We start from the raw sequence: 21879 nt of genomic DNA on the forward strand, positions 1-21879 counted from the left end.
CCCCGAACTCCCCCCTTTCAGCCCCCCCTGTTGTGATGGGGATGGTGCAAAGCGATGGGGGGGGGGCGCGGGGGGGGGGGTTTGAAAAGCTGCTTCCGCAACCTTAAAAAAAAAAAAAAAGCTGCAAAAAGGTTTAAGGTGAAAATGTTTTAAAAAAAAAAAAAGAAGAAAAAGTTAAAAAAGGACAAAAAAAAAAGCCACAAACCCGCGAGTGGGGGCGGGGATGGGCGTTCGAACGGTTCCGCGAGCGTTCGGAAGTGCCACGAGCGTTCCTGTACAGCCCCGGCGCCGCCAGCCCCGTTTTTACCGAGTCCGCAACCACTGGATGTTATTTTAAATAAAGCGCGTGAGAAGCCGCTGCCTCCCTCCATGGGGGGGCCGAGGGGGGGCATTGGGGGGCGGGCGGGTCCCTTTGGGGCCGCCCCATCGGGTTGAACCGAGGGCACCGGTGTCAGCGCACCCCCCCACCCCCCCCTCCGCTCCGTGACCCCCGGTGGGTTCTGCCCCCACAACCGGTGACTCCCGCCCCGGGGTGCCGGGACCCGACGGGAGGGGAAAGGTCGGGAACGGGCATGGAGGGGGCGCTCGGTGCGGAAGGTTCCGGTGGTGGCGGAAGTGAGTGCCCGGCGCCGGGCGGAAGTGGGGAGGTGGCGGGACTGAGCGGGCCATGGAGGTGGGAACGGAACGGGAACGGGGACGGTGCTGAGACGGGACGGGGAGGAACGGGAACGGGGGGAATCGGGGACGGGGGGGAACCGGGTCCGGACCCGGCGCGACCCGACCCGAGCCGTGTCCGTCCGCAGGAGCCCGGCCCCGGGCCCGATCCCGGCCCGACCGCAGAGGTCCCGGCGGAGCTGAGCCCCCCGGGGCTGGAAGGTGACAGAGGGGTGGGGGGGGGCTCAGGACCCGGGTGCGGGGGTCCCGGGTCTGGGGGGCTGACCTCACGCTGCCCGTCCGCAGGGCCCCCCCCCCGCGGCGCCTACACCACGTTCATGAAGTCCCATCGCTGCTACGACCTCATCCCCACCAGCTCCAAACTGGTTGTGTTTGACACCTCCCTTCAGGTGGGTCTGGGGGCTCCTCACCCCCCCTCCCCGGGGCAGGGTCTGCACCCACCGTGACCCCCCCCGTGCCCCCGCTGCAGGTGAAGAAGGCGTTCTTCGCGCTGGTCACCAACGGCGTGCGCGCGGCCCCGCTCTGGGACAGCAAGAAGCAAAGCTTCGTGGGTGAGTGAGCGGGATGGGGGGGGGCAGAGGGGGCTGCGGGACCCCCCTCACCCTGTCCCCCCCCCCCCAGGCATGCTGACCATCACCGACTTCATCAACATCCTGCACCGCTACTACAAGTCACCCATGGTGAGGATGAGGGGACGCAGGTCCAGTCCCTGCCTGCCTTGTGCTTGATCCCGGTTGATCCCGGTTTGTGTCCTTGCGCCCAGGTGCAGATCTACGAGCTGGAGGAGCACAAAATAGAGACGTGGAGAGGTGAGGGGGTGGCTGCCGGTGCCTCCTGCCCGGCCCGGGGTGCGCAGAGCACCGGGGCTCTGCTCTGGGGGTGCTGCCGCTGCCCTCAGCACCTCCTCTCCCCGCAGAGGTTTACCTGCAGGACTCCTTCAAGCCGCTGGTCTGCATTTCCCCCAATGCCAGGTACCACAGGGAGCGGGACAGCGCTGGCAGCACCCTTGGGTGCGAGGCGGGGTCCCCAGTCCCGTTTCCCTCCTGTTTGCAGCCTCTTTGACGCCGTCTCCTCCCTGATCCGGAACAAGATCCATCGCCTGCCCGTCATAGACCCCGACTCGGGGAACACCCTCTACATCCTCACCCACAAGCGCATCCTCAAGTTCCTCAAGCTCTTTGTAAGTCCCATCCCTGCCCTGTGACGGCTCCGGGGACCCCCCTGCGATGTGCCAGGTACCACCGGGGCGCTGGAGCAGGGGGGTGGGTGGTGGAGGGCGGGTCCCCAGGACGCTGCATGGAGCCCACAGCCCCGGAGCCGGCCCGGGGGTCCCACAGCCCCCTCCGCACCCCCCCCCCAGCGCTCTCTGCTTTCACTCCTCAGGACCACGGCCCAGGCCCCCCATGAGCCGGGGGCAGCCGGAGCCGAGCCAGCGTCAGCACTGTCCCCCTCCCCGTCCCCTGCAGATAGCAGAGGTCCCAAAGCCCGAGTTCATGGCCAAGACGCTGGAGGAGCTGCAGATCGGCACCTACCACAACATCGCCGTGGTGCGCACCAGCACCCCCATCTACGTGGCCCTGGGCATCTTCGTGCAGCACCGTGTCTCCGCGCTGCCCGTTGTCGATGAGTCAGGTGAGGACGGGGCCTGGGGTGAGGCCACAACGTGTGCGGATGTCCCCAACCCCTGTGGTTGCCCCCAACCCCTGTGGCTCTCCCCAACCCCTGTGGCAGCCGTTCCCTTCCCTCCCCAGGGCGGGTGGTCGACATCTACTCCAAATTCGACGTGATTGTGAGTAGCTGTTGAGGTGGGGAAGGGGCAGTGCCCGTGCTTGGGGGAGGGGGGGGGCTCTGTGGGTTTTGGGGGTCCTCACTGTGTCCCCAACCCCTCCGCCTGCCCCAGAATCTGGCGGCTGAGAAGACCTACAACAACCTGGACGTGACGGTGACGCGGGCGCTGCAGCATCGCTCCCACTACTTCGAGGGAGTCCTCAAGTGTTACAAGCACGAGACGTTGGAAACCATCATCAACCGCCTGGTGGAGGCAGAGGTGAGCACCCCCGGGGGTGCCAGGCAATGGGGGGGGCCGGGGTCCCTGCAGCAGCCTCATTCCCCACCGTGTCCCCCTCAGGTTCACCGGCTGGTGGTGGTGGACGAGAGCGACGTGGTCAAGGGGATCGTCTCCCTCTCGGACATCCTGCAAGCCCTGGTCCTCCCGCAGGGCCCCTGAGGCATTTGGGTGGGGGGATCAGCCCTCCCCCAGTGCCCCCCCCATTCCTCCTCTTGGGGACACCCGGCTTGGGGGCCCCACTCACCAGCAGCATCCAGCAATAATCCAGCCCTGGGGTAGCACTTCCCTGCATGGGGAGACCTACCCACACTGCACCTTGTGCCCCAAAGCCTGGTGGGTGCTGGGGGGAGGCCCTCTTTTGGGTTCCCCCCCATACCCCACACCCCCTATGCAGTTTCACTGAATCTGGGGCTTTAATCGCCCTTACTCAGCTCTGCCCTGCCAGGGGCTGCCCCCCTGCACCCCCTGTGCCCCCCAGCACCCCCCCACGAGCCCTCTGGGTGACATCAGAACCCAGCACCGCTTCCAGTGTTGAGAGAAGCCACGAATAAACACAGAGCTGGCGTGATCCTGCCGTGGGGAGCGGGGGCTCCGGGAGGGGCTTCACCCCCCCATGGGTGAGGGGGAATCTGCTGAGCTCACCCAGACCCCAAATCCCTGTTTGTTCCGCCCGTGCCTTTACTCAAAGGCCGGGATTGGCGCCGGGACGGGGCCGGGGTGGGATGCGGGGACCCCCCCACCCCGGTGTGGGGGGGTCCCGGAGGGGCGCTCCCGGAGGGGGAGGCGCGAGGCCCTGCTGAGCCCGGCACATTCCTGCCCGGGGGGGAGGCCGGGAGGTGCCTGCGGCCGCGGCCAGTACCGGGCTCGGGAGAGAGGTGAGAGCCTGGACTGGGGGGGGGCTCCGGTGCCGTTGCCGGTGCCGGTGCCGGTGCCGGTGCCGGTGCCGGTGCCGATGCCGGTGCCGGTGCCGATGCCGTTGCCGGTGCCGGTGCCGTTGCCATGCCGCCGCCGGAGGGTTGCTAAGCTCCGCTCAGAGCCCGCGTGGGCTGCAGCGCTCGGTGCCAAACCCGCTTTGGCGCAGGGGGGGAAGGGATCCCGGGGGGGGGGGGCAGCACCCCCGGGACGGGCGCTGGGGTCCCCGCCGTGCGCCGCGGGGAGGCCGGTGCGGGGCCGGGCGCGGGGGGCCGTGGGGCGCACGTGCGGCACCGGCGAGGCTCCGGCCCCCCGCGGCCATGCAGCGGATCCGGGAGCGGACCCAGCTGCTGCTGCTGGAGATCGACACCGTCGCGTGTTGCAGCCCCCCCGGCGCCGCGATGGCCGCGGGGTGCGGGCCCGCGCCCTCATGGACCTACCGCCGCATCGCCAGGGAGTACGCGTGAGTCGGGGGGGGGGGACACGAGCATAGCGGGGGGGGGGGTCCCATCCCGCACTCTGCACCCTGCATCCCCCGGCCCTCACGGCCCCGTCTCTGTCTTGCAGGTACCTGGAGAAGCGCTTCGTGGCCGAGCTGGCCCCCCCTTGGCCCCCCGCTCACCCCCATCACCTGCAGGACTTCGCCTCCCGGCCCCCCCCCGCCTGTGAGACCCGGCCCCGGGCACCTCCCACCCGCTGCCACCCTGAGGGGTCCCGGGGCTGGCCCCCGCCGTGCGCACCCCGTGCCTCAGGGCCAGGGGCCAGGCCGGGCCCCCCCACCTACGAGGCCCACATGCAGCGAGTGCAGGCGGCCCACGCGCGCCGGGGGGGGCCGCCCCCCTACGTCTCTCCCCCCGCTTATGACGCTCCCCACCGCACCCTGCAGCTCCGGCCCCCCCGGGCCCCACGCAGCCCCCCCCGGGCCCCGCGGAGCCGAGGGGCTGTCCCGGGGGGCTGGAGCCACACTCTGCCCCGGGCGGCCACCGAGGCCCGGCTCCGGCGCCCCCGCGGGACGCCGCCATCCCCGGCGGGCCCCGGCACCCCCCGGCACAGCCAAACGCTGCCGCGGGCCGCAGGCAACCGGGCCCGGGCCCCGGGGGGCGGCGGAGAGCGGCGGGGGGCGGGGGGCCACGTCCTCATCGACGCCACCCGCGTGGTGGTCCGGGCCCAGTACGTGCCCCCCGTGCAGCGGCAGCAGGTCCGGTACATGGGGGGGTCCCCGGGCCCCGCCGCGCCCCCGGGCAGCCCCCCCGCACCCCCCGGGGCTGTCACCCCCCCGGCCGCCCCCTCGCCGGCCCGGGAGCCCCCCCGCAGCCCCTGGCACAGCCCCGGGGGGTGCGGGGGCCCACGGGGCCGGTTCCCACCGCGGCGGCCGGGGCTGTACACGCAGGCACTGCGCGAGGCCGTGTCCCGCATCCGCCGGCACACGGCCCCCGACTCCGACTCCGAGGCAGAGGGGGGCCCGGGGGGGTCCCGGTGGCGGCACTGCCGGGACCCCCACCCCTACAGCAGCAGCAGCAGCAGCCTGGAGAGCACCGGGGCCCCCCCGGGCACCGCCAGCCCCCCTTGGGCCTGAGGGGCGGGGCTTGGCGGGGTGGGGCCCGACGGGGCGGGGCTTGGCGGGGTGTGGTGGGGCGGGGCTCGGGGTTGACCCCAATAAAGGCTGCGGGATCGGCATGCGCCGCCTTCACCCCCTGTGTGTGTGCACGGACGGGGGGGGGGGAGGCATCGTCCTCTCCAGGCGCCCCCCACGGCCCTGCTCCTGCCCCACACACCCCAGCTAGGCCAGAGCCCACCCGCCACGGTGCCGGGGTCACTCGAAGGCCCCGGGTGTCCCGGTGGCTCCGCAGCTGTCACCATGGGGCTGGGACGTGCCCTGTTCCTCCCCCCTCCGGCCTCCCCATAATGACTGGGTGAGTGCAGCACCTCTGGCCCACTGCCACCGGCCCCACGTCACGGCCGGAGGGGGGACCCCGGGTGAGTCACGGTCCCCCCCCCCGAGAGGCCGCCACCTCTTAGTCACGCTGCGGGGGGGCCGAGCCCCGCGGCCAGAGGAAACCGCACAAATAACGTGGCCAATTTGCACGTTATTTAAAACCGGCTCCTCCCCCGCCCCCCCGACGCGACCCTGTCATTATCCCGGTGACACCGGCCCGGAGGTCACGGCGTGGGGCAGCGGCGACCCGGGGGGGCCCGCTCGTGGGGCAGCCCCGCGGCCACGTCACCCCACGCATCCTGGCACCGCACCGGGCCCTGAGCTGTGCCGGTGACCTGAGCCCAATGCGGCCGCGGCCTGGCAGGGCTTGATGCGGTTCGGTATGGCCCTGCCCGGCACGGCACGGCCTTGGCACTGCTTGGCACAGCTCAGCGCAGCTGCATGACCAAGCTCGGCTCGGCACATCCTGGTATGGGCGGCTCAGCTCAGCCCGGCTCAGCACAGCACAGGGCAGCGCAGCGCGGCTCGGGGCATCCCGGCTCGGAGCATCCCGGCTCGGGGCATCCCGGCTCGGAGCATCCCGGCTCGGGGCATCCCGGCTCGGGGCATCCCGGCTCGGAGCATCCCGGCTCGGGGCATCCCGGCTCGGAGCATCCCGGCTCGGCCCGGGCGTGCTGCCCGCCCTGGCCCGGGGTGTCCCAGACGCGGGGGAAGCGGCGCGGCCCTTTCCGTGGCTCCGCTCCTGCCCAAACCCCCACCGCGAAAATCACCTTCTAATTCGGGCTGCGCCGGCGCCAGCGCCGCCCCCCGGGGCCACCCCGGGCTCCCCCCGGCTCTCGCCGCTCCCCTCTGCCCGCGGGGGTGCCCACGGGTGGCACCGGGAGCGACCCGTCCGGTACCGGAGTCCCCGCACCGGGCCGCGGTACCGCCCGTAGCCGCCAGATGTCGCAGCGCAGCCGGAGACCGACGGCACCGGGAGCGCCGGGGGGCACCGAGGGTCCGGCCCCGGGAGCGGGGACCCTGCCACAGGGACCGGAATGGCCACTCTGGTGTCGGTGTCCCCAGAGGGCCGTGACCCGCGTGTGTCAGCGGTGCCGGTGTCCCCAGAGCCGTGTGGACACGAGTGTACCATAGAGCAGCAGCCGTGCCTGTACCGGTGTCCCCGTAACCCCATAACCCCCGTGTGTCACCATCACGGGCCACAGCGTGACCCGCATGTGCCGGCACCCACTGATGGCTCCTCCGTGCGTGTGGTGCCGGCCACACCGTGGCCATGCCACATCCCTCCTGAAGCACATCCCACCGTGCCAAGCGCCAGCCCCGGCCCTGCCGCGCTGCCGGTGCCGGCTGTGCCCGGTGGGAAGGGAAGGGAAGAGAAGGGAAGGGAAGGGGGGTGCGGTGAATGCCGCATTGTGGTGGGGTTGGAGTCACAGATAATTACCTCAATTAGTTACAATGGCAGAGTAATAAATACGGGCTTAGCGGCTCCTTCCCCACTGCGGCTTCTCAGATTAATCCAGCCCGGGCGAGCGGAGCTCAAAGGGATGATGGACAATTCATTAAACTCGCACAAGGCACCCGTGAAGTCCGGCGTTAGCCCCCGGCGGCTCCGGCTTTGTCCCTAATTGTTCGTCTCGGGCATTGGTCACCTATGAGGGAGTGGGTGACGGCGACGGTCCCCCCGCGGCTGGCATGCCCCGGGGATTAGAGGCCAGCCCTTGCCACCGTTGCTGGGCGCCTTGGCCCCGCGCCGGAGGAATGCGGTGGACGGGGAGGGGGGATGCGGCCGGACAAGCCGGGAGCTGGCGGGATGCGGGCGAGGGGAGCCGGGATGGGGCTCGGTTCAATGGCGATGGGATGCGGATGGACCCGGTGGTGGGATGATGCCACCGGGCAGTCGGCGCGGTTGGGAATGGCTCTGTCTCTGTCCTGCACCTATGGAAACAGCCCTGTGTCTTCTGTCCTGCACCTTTGGGCATGGCCCTGTCCTTCTGCCCTGAACCTCTGGGCACTGTCCTGAACCTCTGTCCTGCACCTTTGGGCATGGTCCTATCCTGTCCTGAATCTCGGGGCACTCTCCTGTCTCTCTGTCCTGCACCTTTGGGCATGGCTCTGTCCTTCTGTGCTGCACCACTTGGAATGACACTGTCCCTTTGTCTTGCCCCCTTGGGCAGTGTCCAACCCATCTGCCCTGCACCCCTGTGTGCCACCCTTCCCTTCTGTCCTGAACCTGAGGGCACCATCCCATCTGTGATGCACCTCTGGGAACGGCACCTTCCCTCTGTCCCGCATCCCTGCACAGACCCCCCCATGCCCCAGCCCTTCCCACCCCACATCAGGCCCAGCTTGTGGCCACCATCCAGCTGTTCCCCGGCTTCCCAGATGTGACGGGCTGACGCGGGGCGGGACCGCCCTGGCCCTGGCCCTGGCCCTGCTGCGGCAGCGGCTATTTCCAGCGCGGGGTGGATGTGTCCGCGCCGGGGAGGTCCGGACCCTGCAGCCGGGTGCCCCCCCCCCCCCCCCATGCCCGGGGCACCCCAGGCCGGGGGTCGCTGCGGTGCCCGGCGGTCACCGGCCCGCAGGAAAAGCTGAGTAACAGAGGTGACTTATAAGAATGTCATTATCTATATTCCTGACTGCCCACCGCAGGAAAACAGGCTATTTTCATGCCCTGTGCGTGTGCAGAATTTAGCAGGCAGATAACTCCCGGCAGGCGGGAGATGCTCCCAGGGTTATTTCGGGATGTGTTCCTTTCCAGTCGCTTTTCCTCGCAGTTCTTTTCTGCTCTTTCACCGCGCCAGGCTGTGTTTGTGCCTCGGCGTGGACAGTGGGGGCCCCCGGGGGTTATTTTCCCCCCTCCTTTGGGTCTAAACCATCAACTTTTCCACTATCGGCTCCGGGGGATATTTCGGGTGGTGGCAGCGTCATTCCTCAGCCTTTGATGCCGCCCCAGCTCTGGGGCTGCAGGGACCCCCCCACTGCAGGTGGGCACTGGGGCATCCCTGGGGCTGGATGTCACCGTGGCCCCGGGCTGGATGTGGGGAGGGAGGTTACAGCCTGGTCCAAGGTGTGGAGTTAGGGGGCAGAGGGTCTGTGTGAGCCCTGCACCTGCCCCAGGGGATGCCAACCCCGATGGGATACCCATCCCAGTGGGAATGTTGTCTCGCAGGAATGCCCTTCCCAGGGATGCCCATTCTATGCCCAGCACTGTGGGATGCTTATCCCAAGGGAAAATCCATCCCAGGTAAATGCACATTTCAGTGGGATACTCACTCCGGTGCGATACCCACCCCAATGGGATACCCATCCTAGTGGGATCCCCATCACAGGGGGATTCCCTTCCCAGTGGGATGCCTGTCACAGGGAGGAGCCCATCCCGGTGGGATGCTCATGCCACCAGGGCACCTGCCAGCGCGGAGCTGCACCCACCTTTGCCACGGCCTTTCTCGGGCTGCAGCCAGACCCCACGCACGATTGTGGGGCTGCGTGTGGGGCCAGTGGCCGGTCCCGGCCCCCTGGCCCCGGCCCCCATAACCCCGCTGCCCTCCCGGCCCCCCTCCTCCCCCGGAGCCGAGGGGAGCCGTCAGCGCCGGCCGGGAGCGGTGATGGACGAGGCTCATTCCCTGTCTGCTGCCTTGTACCTCCCGTGGCCGATCCCAGCGCCCGGCCCTGGCGGCACCAGCCCCGACGCCCCGGCAAATTCCAGTGCTGGAGATACCGCAGCCCAGGAGCCATGGTGATGGGCGCCCCGGCCATGGGGACGGACGCTCCGGTCGGGAGCGGCGGCGGCGATGCCTGGGGCTGGAGACGGGCACAGCGGGAGGAAGAAGGGGATGGGGATGACGGAGAGGAGGAGAGGGGTGGGCAGCCAGTGGATGCAGAAGTGATGAATGGACAGAGGGGCTGGACGCGTGCTGTAGGGGGCTTGTGTCCAGCCCCATAGCTTGGGGGACAGGGGAACATTGCTCATTCCCTCCCTTCCTCAGCCCCCCCAGAATGAACCAGCACAGGACTGATAAAAATATATCCTTTATTCTTCTCTAAAGGCTATCAGTGAAACCTGGAACAAAGCATTATTATTATTAATTATTATTATTAATTATTATTATTATCTTTTATTACAAAAAACAAGGCCTGGGGCCAGCAAAGTTGGGGGGGGGCGGCATCAAACCATCCACAATAAATATTGTATTTACAGTAAGAAGGGGACGGGGGTGGCCGGGACGGTGCGTGCCTGCACCGAGCCCCCCCCAGCCCAGCTGCTGGCCCCAGGGTGGGCCAGGCCAGGCCAGGCCGCAGTGGGTCACAGAGGCACCCATGGGTGCCTTCAATCCCACCAGACACTAGTCATTGGGGGTGGCACAGACCCCCTCCAGGGCCGGTGCAGGGGGGTCCCGGTGGGGGGGGGGTTCACAAGCACTCGTGCAGCACCTGCGTGTTGGTGCAGTTGAGGCAGCTGACGTGGCAGCACCAGTGGAAGGTGCAGTTGCAGCGCTCGGTGACGCGCTGGGTGCGTGTGCGGTACCCGCGCCCGCAGCACAGCAGCTCGCACCCATCCAGCCCCGGCGAGGAGCTGTTGCAGAACCTCCCGGCCGTCCCCGCCGTCCCCATCTTCCCGCTGTAGGTGCAGAAATTGGGCGACTTCTCGAAGTAGACGAGGTCGTGGGGCGAGGGGGGTTTGTGGGCCGGGTTCTCAGGCTCCAGGTGATGCAGCTCCACGCGCGAGGCCCGGTTGCTGCCCTTGTTGCCGTAGATGACGCGGGAAGCCCCGTCGAAGCGGTCCTTCAGGACATCGCCCACGGCGCGGAAGGTCGGCAGCCGCATCCAGCACGTGCGCACGGTGCAGGAGCCCGACATGCCGTGGCACTTGCACTCCTGGCGCATCTCGGAGAACACCGTCTGCAAGAGGAAGGGGGGGGCATGGGGCACTGCGAGCTCCAGCATCCCCGCTGCCCATCAGCACCGCGTCGTGCTCAGCCTGCCCAAAGCCAAGTGGGAAACCCCACTCTAACGGTTCCCAGTGTGTGCATGGGGACACTCTAGGGGCCTCGGTGGCCGTGCCTCCCCCCCCCGGTGCCGCCCGCAGCCCCCCTGTGCCCTCACCATGCGCCCAGCCTCGTTGTTGTGCAGGTTCATGAGGAATCGCAGGTCTCGGCCCTTCTCACTGGAGTCCACAAACTCCCTCCCGAAGAGGCGCCCGAAGTCGATGTTGTCGCTGCAGCCCCCCCAGTGCCAGTCGGGGCCCCCGGGGCCGCGGCGCCGGTAGTCACAAGTGCAGGACTCGATGGAACCCTCGGAGCAGGACCGTGCCACCGAGTGCGTGACACCGGCGCTGGTGATGGCGAAGATGAACGCGGTCTCCCGGCAGCCTGCGGACGAAAGCAGGGCCTCAGGGTGCTGTTGGGATGAAGAGGGGGCACCCAGCGGCACCCCCCAACCCGCAGCCACAACGGGATGCTGATGGGCTGGGAGCTGGCGATGCCCCGTGGTGACCGGAGGGCGCTTTGCAGAGCATCCCGGCTCTGGGGCGCCGGAGGGGGGGGGGGGGGTCCGGGCAGCCCCACGCCGCCTCCCGCCGCCCCGTGGCCTCACCCCGGTTAACGATCTTGCCGAAGATGTTGGGGCCCTGCGAGGTGGGGCAGTTCCAGCGGCGGTTGCGGAACTGCCACTTGCACTCCTTGATGGCGGTCTGGAGGCCGGAGCTGACGCTGTGCAGGATGCCGGGGTTCTGGCGGATCAGCTTGCGCTGCTTGCGGCTCAGCAGCTGCAGGCTGGGGTCCAGCACCAGCTGCACGTTCTTGGAGTCCGTCAGCAGGTTGGTGGACGAGGCCACGTTGATGATGCCCCTGCGGCACAGGAGGGGACGGTGAGCACCGGCATCCCGCTCCCCGCCTCAGCCCTCCCCTCTGATCCGCTACCAGAGCATCCTCCACCCCGCAGCCGCTGGTCACAGCCCCGATGGTACCCCCCGGTCGCACCTGCACGCCCCATCCTTGGCTACGGGGCAGCCGCCGCCGTGCCGGTGCCAAGCCCCGCTCCGCCCCCTGCTCCGGTGCCGGTGCTGCTGCCGGTACCGGCGGACTCACCACCACCGCCCGCTGTTGTTCACCGCCAGCGTGTTGGAGAGGGAGGAGAGGGCCAGCGCCCAGAGCGCCCGGAGCGCCAGCCCCAGCGCGGCGGCTTTCATGGCTCCGGCACCGGGAGACCCGGCAGAGTGCGCGGGCGAGCGGCCGCCGGGGTATTTATGGTGCCGCGGAGCCCCCGGCCCGGCCGCTACATCCACGCGTGTTTCCGGACGCGCGGGGCGCGGGGAGGGTGGGCGGCTCCGCTGCGGGCGGGTGAAGGGGGACGCGGGGAGCGCTGGCACCGGCACCGGGCTGCAGCCGGTGCCCGGGGCGCGGCGTCGGGGCTGCGGGGCCCGGAGCTCCCTGCCCGGTCCCTGGAGCGCAGCGTCGGGGGGTTCCGTGCGCGGTGCCCGCTGCCCGGTATCGGTGCCGGGCGGCCCGTGCGCGGTGCCCGGCGGCTCCCCGGGGAGACGGCGCGACTGGACTCGGCTCGGCGCGGCGGGTGCGCAGCGCTCAGCACCCGGGAGCATCTTCCAGCCCCTTCCCTCTTATAGGGGCGGCGCGGAGGGTCCCCGTGGGCCGGTCCCGCCGAACGGGGCCTCCCCGTGTCCTCGCCCTAACAATGGGGAGCGGCGGGGCCGCGGCACCTCTTATGGGGCTGCCGGAGCGGCGGCGCCGGGCCTGTCCGTCACGGCCCGGATTAGCCCGGCGGGTGGCTGAGCCCCGGGCCCGTGCCCAGAGCGCGGCCGGTGGGGCGGGGAGGGGGACACCCGGCTGCCGCCCCCCGCCCTCCCCGCGCACCGGCACCGGCGAGGGGAGCCAGGGACAGGTCCCGGCGCAGGGAGGAGCAGGACCCGGAATAGCCCAGGACGGGCCTGGACAGCGCCGGGCGCACGGAGGAAGCGGGGGCCGGGGATAGCCCGGGATCCCCCGAGGCAGCCCGGGGCGCACGGGGGAGTGGAGCGCGGGGATCTCCCGGGATAGCCCCGGGCACAGGGGGAGGCAGAGGCTCGGCACAACCCGGGGGCGCCGCGCCGGGACAGCCGGGTTCGGGGTGCGGGGACCGGACACGCAATCCCGGGGAGCGGGACCGTCGGGGCTGCGCCGAGCGCTGGTGCCGGTCCCGACCCCCCGGATCCCTCTCCCCTCCCGGTCCGTGCCCGGCGCTGAGGGGCGGCCCGAGCCGGTTGTGAACGGGGCCCGACGGCCCGTTTTGAGCACCGGGCCCCCGTGAACGGGGCCGTGGGCACCCGCAGCAGGTGCAGCCCCGTGCCCCGGGGCACCGGGCGGGTGTCGGGGGAAGGGACGAGGGGATGGAGCGGGACGGAGATGGGGGACCCGGACCCCGCATGCCCGCAAGTCTCAGTGGGGATGAAGCCGCTGCCCGCCCGGGTGCGGACTGCCCGGTGCGGGGCCGGAGGGGTGAGGGGGGGGGGCTGCGTTGATCCCCCCCTCCCGTCTTGGCGGAGTGCGGGTGGGGTAATTCCCCCGCAGCGGTTTCCTCGGACCAGTCATGCGGGGCCGGATTAGCCCCGCTCGCCCGTCACGGCCCGGGGCCGCCGCTCTCCATTTCAATTCAAGGGCGGACAAAGCCCAGGCTGGCAGCGCGGGGGGGGGGGGGGTCTAGCACCGGGACCCCCCCCCCCCCACCCCTCCTCCTGCCCGGGGTGTGCTCCAGGCCGGCGGCTCCTGCACCCCCCCCGCCCCGGTTCCCGGCCGGGCCGGGCCGTGTCCGCGCCCTCGGGCCGCCGCCCCGTCGGGGCTCCCGGGGCTGAGGTCAGCGGCCGCGGGGAGGCCCCGGGGCGCGGCAGGGAGGGCCCTGCCCGGGGCCGTGCCACCAGCGGCGGGGCCCAAACACCCCCGCTCCATCCCGGGACCCTCCCGGGGTCCCCGCGCCCCTGCTTCCCCCGTCCCGTCCGGCGGCGGCCCCAGGACAGAGGGGGCGATGCTGGGGACCCCCTCCCCTCAGCCCCGGGGTGTCCGCGGGAGAGCGCAGCGGCTCCTGCAGCCGTGGGGGCGGGCGGCGCTGCCGGTGCCAGTCCTGGACGGGGAGGGAGGGGCGGGGGGCACGGGTCCCTTCCCGCAGCACCGGACACGGGACGGACGGAGACCGGGAGAGCCCCGCGCCCGCTGACAGCCCCCCCCCGGGCCCCTGAACACCGGGGAGGTCTCAGTACAGCCGGTACCGGGTCCCCGTGGGGGGCGCATCCCTGTCCCACCAGTGCTGGTTTTGGGGTCCCCGGGGCACCCCGCTCTCCACGTAGCTCCCTCCCCCCGGGCTCTGTCCCCCGGTGCCCATAGAGGGGTCTGGTCTCACGGGGACTTCCCCTCCCGGTGCATCCCCCCCCCCCGCACTGCTGCAGCCGCTGCCATGGTAACGGCTCGCGGCTCTCGCGAGCTCCGCGCCCCCCCCTTTCCCCGCGAGCCCCCCCGGGCCCGGTACGGGGCGGGGGGGGCGGGAAGCGGAGGGCGGGGGGGAGAGGAGGAGTAAGGGGGGGGGGGCCACCGGGAGCTCTCGCGAGATCGGCGCGATCGGGCCTCCGCTTCCGGCGGCGGGAGCGGTGCAGAGTCAGCTGCGGGCGGGGGGAGCCACCGGTACCGGCACCGGCACCAGGTTTGGGGGGGGGGGGGGGACGGCGGCACCGGGGGGGGCTCGACACGGCGCGGGTGAGAGGGGGATGCGGCGGGGTTTGGGGGTGCGGACCCCCGGGGGGGTGCGGGCATCGCTCCGGGGGTGATGCGGGGCCGCAGCGGGGGGTGATGCGGGGAGGGGGAGCGGTTGGGGGGGGCGGTGCGAGCCAATGGGGTGCGTTGGAGGGGCGCAGTTGAGCGGGGGGGGGGTGATGCGGTCGAGGGGAGCAACGGGGGCGGCAGCAGCTCAGGGGCGGGAGGGCCTCGCTGCGGAGCGGGGGGGCTGCAGCGCGGGGGGGGGGGGTTTCGAGATTTGGGGGAGGTGCGGTTGTGACCCCCCCCCGAAGTGCTGGGTCCGTGCCTCAGTTTCCTCCAGTGCAGCCTTGGCCTGGCCCCTGGAGGTGCAGCGTGGGGGGGGGCACCCCCAGCACGGCCTCTTCATGTGGGGGGCAGCCCCATGGCCGCAGGGTTCTGTCCCACACAGGGGTGTCCCCGATGCCTGCACCCCCACCCCGTCCCGTGTTTTGAGGGTCTCCCCCCAATCCCAGCCCTGTGCCCCCGCAGGATCCGGCCTCGCCTGCGGACGGAGCCAGCGCCGCCGTCACCATGGGCAACATCTTCGGGAACCTGCTGAAGAGCCTCATTGGGAAGAAGGAGATGCGGATCCTGATGGTGGGGCTGGACGCCGCTGGGAAGACCACCATCCTCTATAAGCTGAAGCTGGGGGAGATCGTCACCACCATCCCCACCATAGGTGAGCAATGCCAGGGGTTGGGGGGGGCACCGGGCACGGACCCCTCCCCATCAGGGCTCCTTGGGATGGGGTTCGCGGCCCCCGCATGCCTCAGTTTCCCTCCGCTGTTGCTCCTCGCAGGGTTCAACGTGGAGACGGTGGAGTACAAGAACATCAGCTTCACCGTGTGGGATGTGGGTGGGCAGGACAAGATCCGGCCCCTCTGGAGGCATTACTTCCAAAACACCCAGGGTAAGTGCCCTGCATGGACACGGACTGGGGGGACAGGGTCACCGGGAACGGAGGGGGGACTGTGGGGCCGAGGGTCCTGCGCCCCCAGCAGCACCCGGTCGCCATCCCCAGGGCTCATCTTCGTGGTGGACAGCAATGACCGGGAGCGGGTGAACGAGGCGCGGGAGGAGCTCATGCGGATGCTGGCGGAGGATGAGCTGCGGGACGCTGTCCTCCTCGTCTTCGCCAACAAGCAGGTGGGGCCGGGACCATCCCCGGGGTGTCAGGGCCGGTGCCTGGGGGCCTGTGCCCATCCCCGGGGTGTCGGGGCCGGTGTCTGGGTCCCCGTGGCAGCCCCATTTCTCCCCTCAGGACCTGCCGAATGCCATGAACGCGGCGGAGATCACGGACAAGCTGGGGCTGCACTCCCTGCGCCACCGTAACTGGTACATCCAGGCCACCTGCGCCACCAGCGGGGACGGGCTCTACGAGGGCCTCGACTGGCTCGCCAACCAGCTCAAGAACAAGAAGTGAGCGGGCGGGCGGCTGCCGGCCCCCCGCCGTGTCCCCGGGGCCACCCCCCCGGACTCCCCCATCCCCACCCCGGTTGGGTTTTGCTTTCTCTTCTGGCACCGGTTGCTGTGGGGGTCTTTTTCCGCCTTGTTTTGGGGTCTCCCCTCGGATCTCGTGTGTGCGTGTGTGGAAATACAGCTCTATGGAACGTACCTGGGGGGGGGACACGGGGGCTGGGTGCCCGGGGGGGGTCACGCTGGGGTACCCCATCCCCGTGCATGTCCCCTCCCCTTCCTCTGGACCAAATGTGGGGGCTGCGGGGCCGCAGGGGGCATTTGGGACCATACACCCCCCACCCCTCCCCAGCCCCACATTCCCCTCCCCCCCCGGGGGTCCCACATGTCCCCGGCCCCCCCCATGTCACTTCGAGGCAGGTCTCCTCCCCTGCACCCCATCCCTGTTCCAGCATCGTGATTGTATGTCCCAGCCCCTCACGGACAGACGGATGGACGGCCCCATTCTGTACCCCCCCCCCAGCACCATATTTATACCCCCGGTCTGTGCTTGGTGTGACGTGTTGCTGCGGCTCTGCCCCGTCCAGGGACGTGTGTACCCCCCTCCCGGCCCCCCCTCCCTGCGCCTGAGACGGTGGGTGACCCCCGGCCCCCCCCTTGGATATTAAACATGTTTTATGTAGGGCTGCCCCATGGCTCTTCTTCCACAGCCCCCCCAAGCGCGGGGTCCGGGGAGGGGACGGTGATGGACAGCCCCGGGTTGGGTTTAATTAGAAAGAGCTTAACGGGGCAAGGGGAGGCTTGGGGGGGGGGGGGAACTCCCCTTTCCCAGGCTCATCCTTAGGGGAATATTGGATGAAATGGTAAATCCCATTAGTGCTAATCCCAACCGGGGCGTGGGGATGGTGCCAGCGCCGGCATAGCCGCGAGTGGGGCTCAGCCCCCCATGTCAGCCCCTAAGCAGGGCACCGGAGCTGCTGTCCCCATCCCTGTATCCCCTTTGGGTTGGTGCTGGTGCCACCGCATTGGGGGCTCCCCCTGCAGGGGGGGGGGGAGCCGGGGTTCCCCGGGAGCCGCGGAGCCGGTTCCCACCGGTGGCTTTGTGTGGCGGGGGCCGGCGCGGCGCTGACCCGGCGGCCGTAATCCCATTAATGCCCCGTCCCCCGCCGCCAGCGCGGTTTCGCCACCTCTCGGCAACCGGGGCTGGTATGTGCGGGCGCCGGTGGGGCCGGCGTGCCGATGCCGTCGTCCGGGAGCTGCGCCGGGGCCTGCGACGGCAACGGGGCCGCTGTCACCGGCGTAGGGCGGGGGAACGGGGCTGCCCCGTGTTCCCCAGGGCTCTGCAGTGACCCCAGGGGCAGGGGTTTGGGGATCCCCCTCCGTGCAGGGCCCGCTGCGGGGCTCAGCTTCCCCTGTCCCGCAGGGAAGGGTGCTGGGTGCGGGACGAGGGGCGCTTCGCACCCATGGGAGCCGGGTCCTGCTCGGTGCCGATTTCTCCGCGCTCTGCTGCCGCCTGCTGGTACCGGTCCCGCTGCCGGTGCCCTAGGACGAGCCCCCCGCCCGGCTCAGCGGGGACCACCGGGGCAGTCACCGGCCAGGGACCGGTGCTCGGTGGCAGCCCGGGATGGGCGGCACCGGAGCACGGGCGGACGCGTGTCCCGGACACCGGAGGGGGGAACCACCCGCTCCGGCCCCACCGGGGCTCGTTGCGGACCGGTCCCGGTGCCGGGGGGCGGTCCCGGGGGAGAGGCGGGGCCCGGGGTGAGCACGGGGCAGGACGGGGCGGTCCCGGTGCCGCCGCCGCCAGCCCGGCCATGCCGTCCCCCGCCGCGCTGCTGCTGCTGCTGCTGGTGCTGCTGCTGCCGCCGCCCGCCCGCGTCGCCGAGAGCGAAACCGAAACCGGGGCCCGGGACCTGCGGCTGGAGACGCTCGTGAGCCCCGGGGGAACCGGGAGGGGAGCGCGGGAACCGGGGCTGCGCGGGGAGCACCGGGCACCGGGCACCCCCAGCGGCGCCCTCGGGCGGGACCGGAGAGGGGGGGACCCCGGCGGTGCGGAGGGGAACGGGAGCAGCGGAGGGACGGGGCTACGCGGGGAGTACCGGGGCGGGGAGTGCGGCTCACGGGGCGCCCGGGGGGCACGGAGCGGGGTCCGCGCACCCCGAGGTTGGGGTGACCCCGTCCCGGTCCCCCGTGGCCCCTTCCCGTTGCAGGTGCCCCCCCCCGAGGGCTGCACGGAGCTGTCGGCGCCGGGGGACACGGTGCACATCCACTACACGGTGCGCGGCGGCAGGAACACGTCAGCACAGCGCTGCGCCGGGCGGGGCGGCTCCGGCACCGGCACCGGGGGGGGCATGGGGGAGGTACCGGGGAGATACCGGGGAGGTTCAGGAGCAGTCGTGAGGATGGCAAGGGGCTGGCACTAGGACGGGCATGCGGGTGGCACTGGGACGGGCATGCGGGTGGCACTGGGATGGGCATGCGGGTGGCACTGGGATGGGCATGCTGGTGGCACTGGGACGGGCATGCGGGTGGCACTTGGCACCTGGCACTGGGAGCAGCGTGGGGAGTTCCCCAGGGTGGCACCGGGGTGGGCATGGGGATGGCACTAGGATCTGCATTGTCCTGCGGAGGACAATGGGAACTGCCTGGAGCGGCAGTGGGGCAACCTCGGTACCTGTGTGGGGTAGAGCCAGGCCGGGAGCCGGTGCCAGAGCCGGTGATGGTGCCGGTGTCCCCGCAGGGCAGCCTGGAGGACGATGGCCGCATCATTGACACCTCATTGAGCCGGGACCCGCTCCAGGTGGAGCTGGGCAAGCGCCAGGTCATCCCCGGTGAGCACAGGGGGTCCCGAGGGATGTCACTGCCTGAGCCCAATGGGCTTTGGGATGCCCCCGGCCACCCCTGCTCACTCCTTTACTCCCCAATTCCTCACAGGCCTGGAGCAGAGTCTGCTGGATATGTGTGTGGGGTAAGCGGGGAAAGGGGCACAGGGGGGTGTCCCCAGGGCTACTTAGGGTGTGGGTCCAGCCCCACAGGGCACCAACAGTGTTTCACCACGGCAGGGAGAAGCGGAGAGTCATCATCCCCCCTCACCTGGCCTACGGCAAGCGGGGGTCCCCCCCCTCCATCCCAGGTGAGTGCAGCCCCTTGGGGCCCCCGGGGGGTCTCCGCCAGCCCCACTGAGGCTCTGTCCCCCCATTGCAGGGGACGCGGTGCTGCGGTTCGAGGTGGAGCTGGTGGCTCTGTCCCGTGCTGGTTACTGGCAGAAGGTGCTCAACAAGGTGGTGCCGCTGCTGTGCTTGGGGCTGGTGCCAGCGCTGCTGGGGCTCATCGGGTGCCACCTCTACCACAAGGCCAGCAGCACCAGGCTCTCCAAGAAGAAGATGAAGGAGGAGAAGAAGAACAAAGCCAAAAGGAAATAAAGCCTTTCCCTGAGCATCTGTGGCTGCTCCATGACTGCATGCAGCTCTGGGCTGCAGACACCTTGAACACAAATGAGAAGTGACAGACCCACACCAAAGCTCAGCTTGTTCCAGAAATAAGACCCCGGAACACAGTTTTGGGTGCAATTTAGCTCCTTTATGGCACCTCCAGGCTGTCCCAGTCGCTGCAGTGGCCGGGGCTGCACTGGGGGGTCTCAGGCGGTGCTGGTGGAGCCATGGATGGGCTGCAGTCGGGTCTTGGGGTGCGCAGCGCAGTCACCGCCGGTGTGGGGCAGGGCCCTGGGGATGCAGCTCTTGTGCTTGACTGCGAGGAGCGGGTTGGGCTCGCTCAGCACCTCCTGCGGGAGGGAGATCCCGGCCAGGTACTGCCGGAGCAGGTCCCGCAGGCGCCGGTTCCTGCGGCTCAGCGCCGCCCTCTGCCGCTCCAGCGCCTGCTCCTCCAGCTTCGCCTTGTTGAAGCGCTGCCAGAAGCGCTCCAGCCCCACGTAGTCCTGTACGGCCTGGGCGAGAGGCAGGGTAGGGGGTCCCCAGCCTGGCCATGGGTCGTTCCCGAGCCCAGATCCCGCCCCGAGCCCCACGGGGGCTTCAGCTCCTCACCCAGGCCAGCGGCTCCACCGGTGTCTCCTGGAGGACTTGCCGGGCATCTTCCTCCTCCTCCTCCTCCAGCGAGGACGGGTAAAAGGGCAGCACCTTCTCCTCCTCCGTCTCCATCCTGCGGCACATCTCGGCCAGGCGCAGGATGCGCTGGGCCTGGGGGGATGCAGGAGAGGGCAGGGAGGGCTGGGAAGGTGGAATTCCCACCCCGAGGGGCTCCCAGCACCTCTCACCTTCTCCATCACCCGGGCCAGTGCCTTGAGGGCAGCACCGCTCTGCAGGGTGAGCCTGAGGAGGCTGTCGTGGGCATCAGCACCCATCCGGTTCATCTCAGTCCTGAGCTCCCGGAGCTGCCCGAGGACCTTCCCCTTCTCCTCCTGCATGCGCCGGGTCTGCTCCTCACTCTCCTGGAGAAGAGCCACGAGTCGGCTCCTGACGGCTGCGATCGAGCCCTGGGGACAGTGGGGATGAGAGGGATGGGGCCATGAGGATAGGGACGGGGTCCCCAGAGCCCCCACTTCCACCCCTGCACCCCGCGGCAACCTGCAGCTTCTGCAGCTTCTTCGCCTGCGTCTCTACCTCCCTGGAGCTCTTCTCATCCTTCTGCTTGAGCGCCTCGAAAGCCACCCTCTGCCCCTCGGTGGCCTCGGCATAGCCCTGCAGGGCGCTTTGCACTTGCTTCCAGAGCTCCTCCAGCTTTGCCCTGAGCTGCAGGCGGGTGTACTGCTTCTTCTGCAGGCTCTGGGCACAGGCACAGCGCGTGTGAGCCACCACTCCCCAAACCTTGCCCTCGAACGCTCCTGGCCGGTTCCTGCCTCTGCCCCTGCCTCATTTTTGATGTCGTCCCGGGAGCTCTGGAATCTCAGCGTGATGTCCAAGTCGTTCTTGGCCTGATTCTGCTCCGTGCCCAGCGCCACGTCCTGCAGGTAGCAGCGTTCCCGCTCGTGCTGCTCCACGATGGTTCTCCTGTGGGAAGCACAGGGGAGCTGCTGGGAGAGGGTGGCCCCAGCGGGGTGCTCAGCACCAGCATGGGACAGGCAGCAGGTGCCACTGCCGCCCCCCTTGCCTCTGCCGCACCTCTCCTCCTCAAAGGCAGCCTGCACGGCCTGGAGCTGGGCCCGGTACCCGTCCTCCAGGCACGCCAGGCGGCAGCGCTGCAGCTGCAGGAGCCGGTCCACGTTGAGCAAGTGGCTGCGCAGGGCTCGGCCGTGCTGCTCCTCCGCCTCCTCCAGGTCTGCGGCCAGGGCCTGCAGGGTCGGGGCTGTCACAGGCCGCGGAGGGGGGGGGGGGTCCCGGTGCTGCCGCGGCCCCGCCGGCCCCGCGCTCACCTCGATGACGCCGTCCTTGCAGTCCATGACCCGCGCGAAGGCCCGGCTCAGGGCGTGCACGTCCCGGTGCAGCTCCGCGGCCTTGGCCTCCCGCAGCACCGCCCTCCATTGAGCATGGAGCTTGTGCAGGCTCAGGGCGCTGCTCTGCTCCTCCTGGGCCAGCTTGTGCTGAGCGGGGCACGGCCGTGAGCGGGGACAATGGGGGGGGCACCCGGCTACCCCATCCCATAGCCCCCCGGCTACCTTCAGGAACCGTGTGAGCAACTCCCCCTTCCTCTTGGCCGCCTCCTCCTCGGCCAGCGCTTGGCTCTGCAGCAGCAGGAGCTTGTCCTCCGCCGACAGGGCGGCTGCTGCCCGGGACCGGCGCTTCCCGGCCATGGCGGCTGTGCCCGGGCACAGGAGGTGAGGCTGGAGGTCCCGGCCCCCCCCATCTCCCCCCCGTTGGGGTCCCCCCTAACGCCCCCCACACTTTGGGGTCCCTCCAGGCCCCCCCTTCGCCGTCTCCCCCGCCCCGATGCCGGTACCGAGCGCGCCCCACAGCACCCACCGGCGTCCCACCGGTCTCCTAGCAACCGCCACTTCCGGTTTGGGCGGGAGTAGAGCCCCGCTTCCGCGGTCAGCCAGACGGGGCGCCCCCTGGCTTGGAGGAGCGTCTTCAGGTTGGACCCCCGCCTCTCCGCCATTGGCCTGCGAGCCGGCAGTCGCCGCGGTGATTGGCTACAGGGCGCCGCCGTGG

The 21879-nt window shown here is 70.3% G+C and overlaps 6 protein-coding genes across 7 annotated transcripts; 4 read left to right on the forward strand and 2 right to left on the reverse strand.

Annotated features, from left to right (window-relative positions):
• Positions 1-779: 779 nt before the first annotated feature.
• Positions 780-3120, forward strand: PRKAG1 (protein kinase AMP-activated non-catalytic subunit gamma 1). Its single transcript, XM_061361767.1, has 11 exons — positions 780-876; positions 961-1064; positions 1145-1226; positions 1297-1355; positions 1439-1484; positions 1592-1646; positions 1729-1855; positions 2142-2307; positions 2427-2464; positions 2576-2722; positions 2804-3120. Exons 2-11 carry the CDS (start codon positions 993-995, stop codon positions 2900-2902), a joined length of 891 nt encoding a protein of 296 aa, XP_061217751.1. The 5' UTR covers positions 780-876; positions 961-992; the 3' UTR covers positions 2903-3120.
• A 145-nt stretch (positions 3121-3265) lies between these two features.
• Positions 3266-5290, forward strand: DDN (dendrin). Of its 2 annotated transcripts, XM_061361765.1 has the most exons (3): positions 3266-3460; positions 4041-4118; positions 4223-5290. In XM_061361765.1, exons 1-3 carry the CDS (start codon positions 3357-3359, stop codon positions 5229-5231), a joined length of 1191 nt encoding a protein of 396 aa, XP_061217749.1. In that variant the 5' UTR covers positions 3266-3356; the 3' UTR covers positions 5232-5290. The 2 variants fall into 2 exon arrangements, with proteins under 2 accessions (XP_061217749.1, XP_061217750.1); XM_061361766.1 differs by lacking the exon at positions 3266-3460 and having other exon boundaries at positions 3713-4118.
• Positions 5291-9927: 4637 nt separating this feature from the next.
• Positions 9928-12430, reverse strand: WNT1 (Wnt family member 1). Its single transcript, XM_061361779.1, has 4 exons — positions 11678-12430; positions 11184-11437; positions 10695-10960; positions 9928-10490 (listed from the first exon to the last, which is right to left on the reverse strand). Exons 1-4 carry the CDS (start codon positions 12184-12186, stop codon positions 10002-10004), a joined length of 1518 nt encoding a protein of 505 aa, XP_061217763.1. The 5' UTR covers positions 12187-12430; the 3' UTR covers positions 9928-10001.
• Positions 12431-14012: 1582 nt separating this feature from the next.
• ARF3 (ADP ribosylation factor 3) lies at positions 14013-16460 on the forward strand. The gene is given in 5 exon segments (XM_061361778.1): positions 14013-14270; positions 14852-15041; positions 15162-15272; positions 15384-15508; positions 15624-16460. Coding segments are annotated over 5 exon segments (831 nt in total). The 5' UTR covers positions 14013-14027; the 3' UTR covers positions 15786-16460.
• Positions 16461-17017: 557 nt separating this feature from the next.
• Positions 17018-19212, forward strand: FKBP11 (FKBP prolyl isomerase 11). Its single transcript, XM_061361828.1, has 7 exons — positions 17018-17082; positions 17202-17709; positions 17989-18054; positions 18519-18609; positions 18713-18746; positions 18841-18911; positions 18983-19212. The coding sequence occupies exons 1-7, from the start codon at positions 17018-17020 to the stop codon at positions 19198-19200; spliced, it is 1053 nt and encodes a 350-aa protein (XP_061217812.1). The 3' UTR covers positions 19201-19212.
• Positions 19213-19335: 123 nt separating this feature from the next.
• On the reverse strand, positions 19336-21841 carry CCDC65 (coiled-coil domain containing 65). Its single transcript, XM_061361770.1, has 9 exons — positions 21691-21841; positions 21387-21526; positions 21144-21311; positions 20893-21062; positions 20643-20781; positions 20359-20556; positions 20049-20267; positions 19819-19971; positions 19336-19721 (listed from the first exon to the last, which is right to left on the reverse strand). Exons 1-9 carry the CDS (start codon positions 21824-21826, stop codon positions 19416-19418), a joined length of 1629 nt encoding a protein of 542 aa, XP_061217754.1. The 5' UTR covers positions 21827-21841; the 3' UTR covers positions 19336-19415.
• Between the last annotated feature and the right edge of the window lie 38 nt (positions 21842-21879).

This window comes from Neopsephotus bourkii, unplaced genomic scaffold (genome assembly GCF_033783945.1).
Source record: "Neopsephotus bourkii isolate Nb327-2 ecotype Australia unplaced genomic scaffold, CSIRO-AGI_Nbou_v1 NB_1063, whole genome shotgun sequence".
NCBI classification, from domain to species: domain Eukaryota; kingdom Metazoa; phylum Chordata; class Aves; order Psittaciformes; family Psittacidae; genus Neopsephotus; species Neopsephotus bourkii.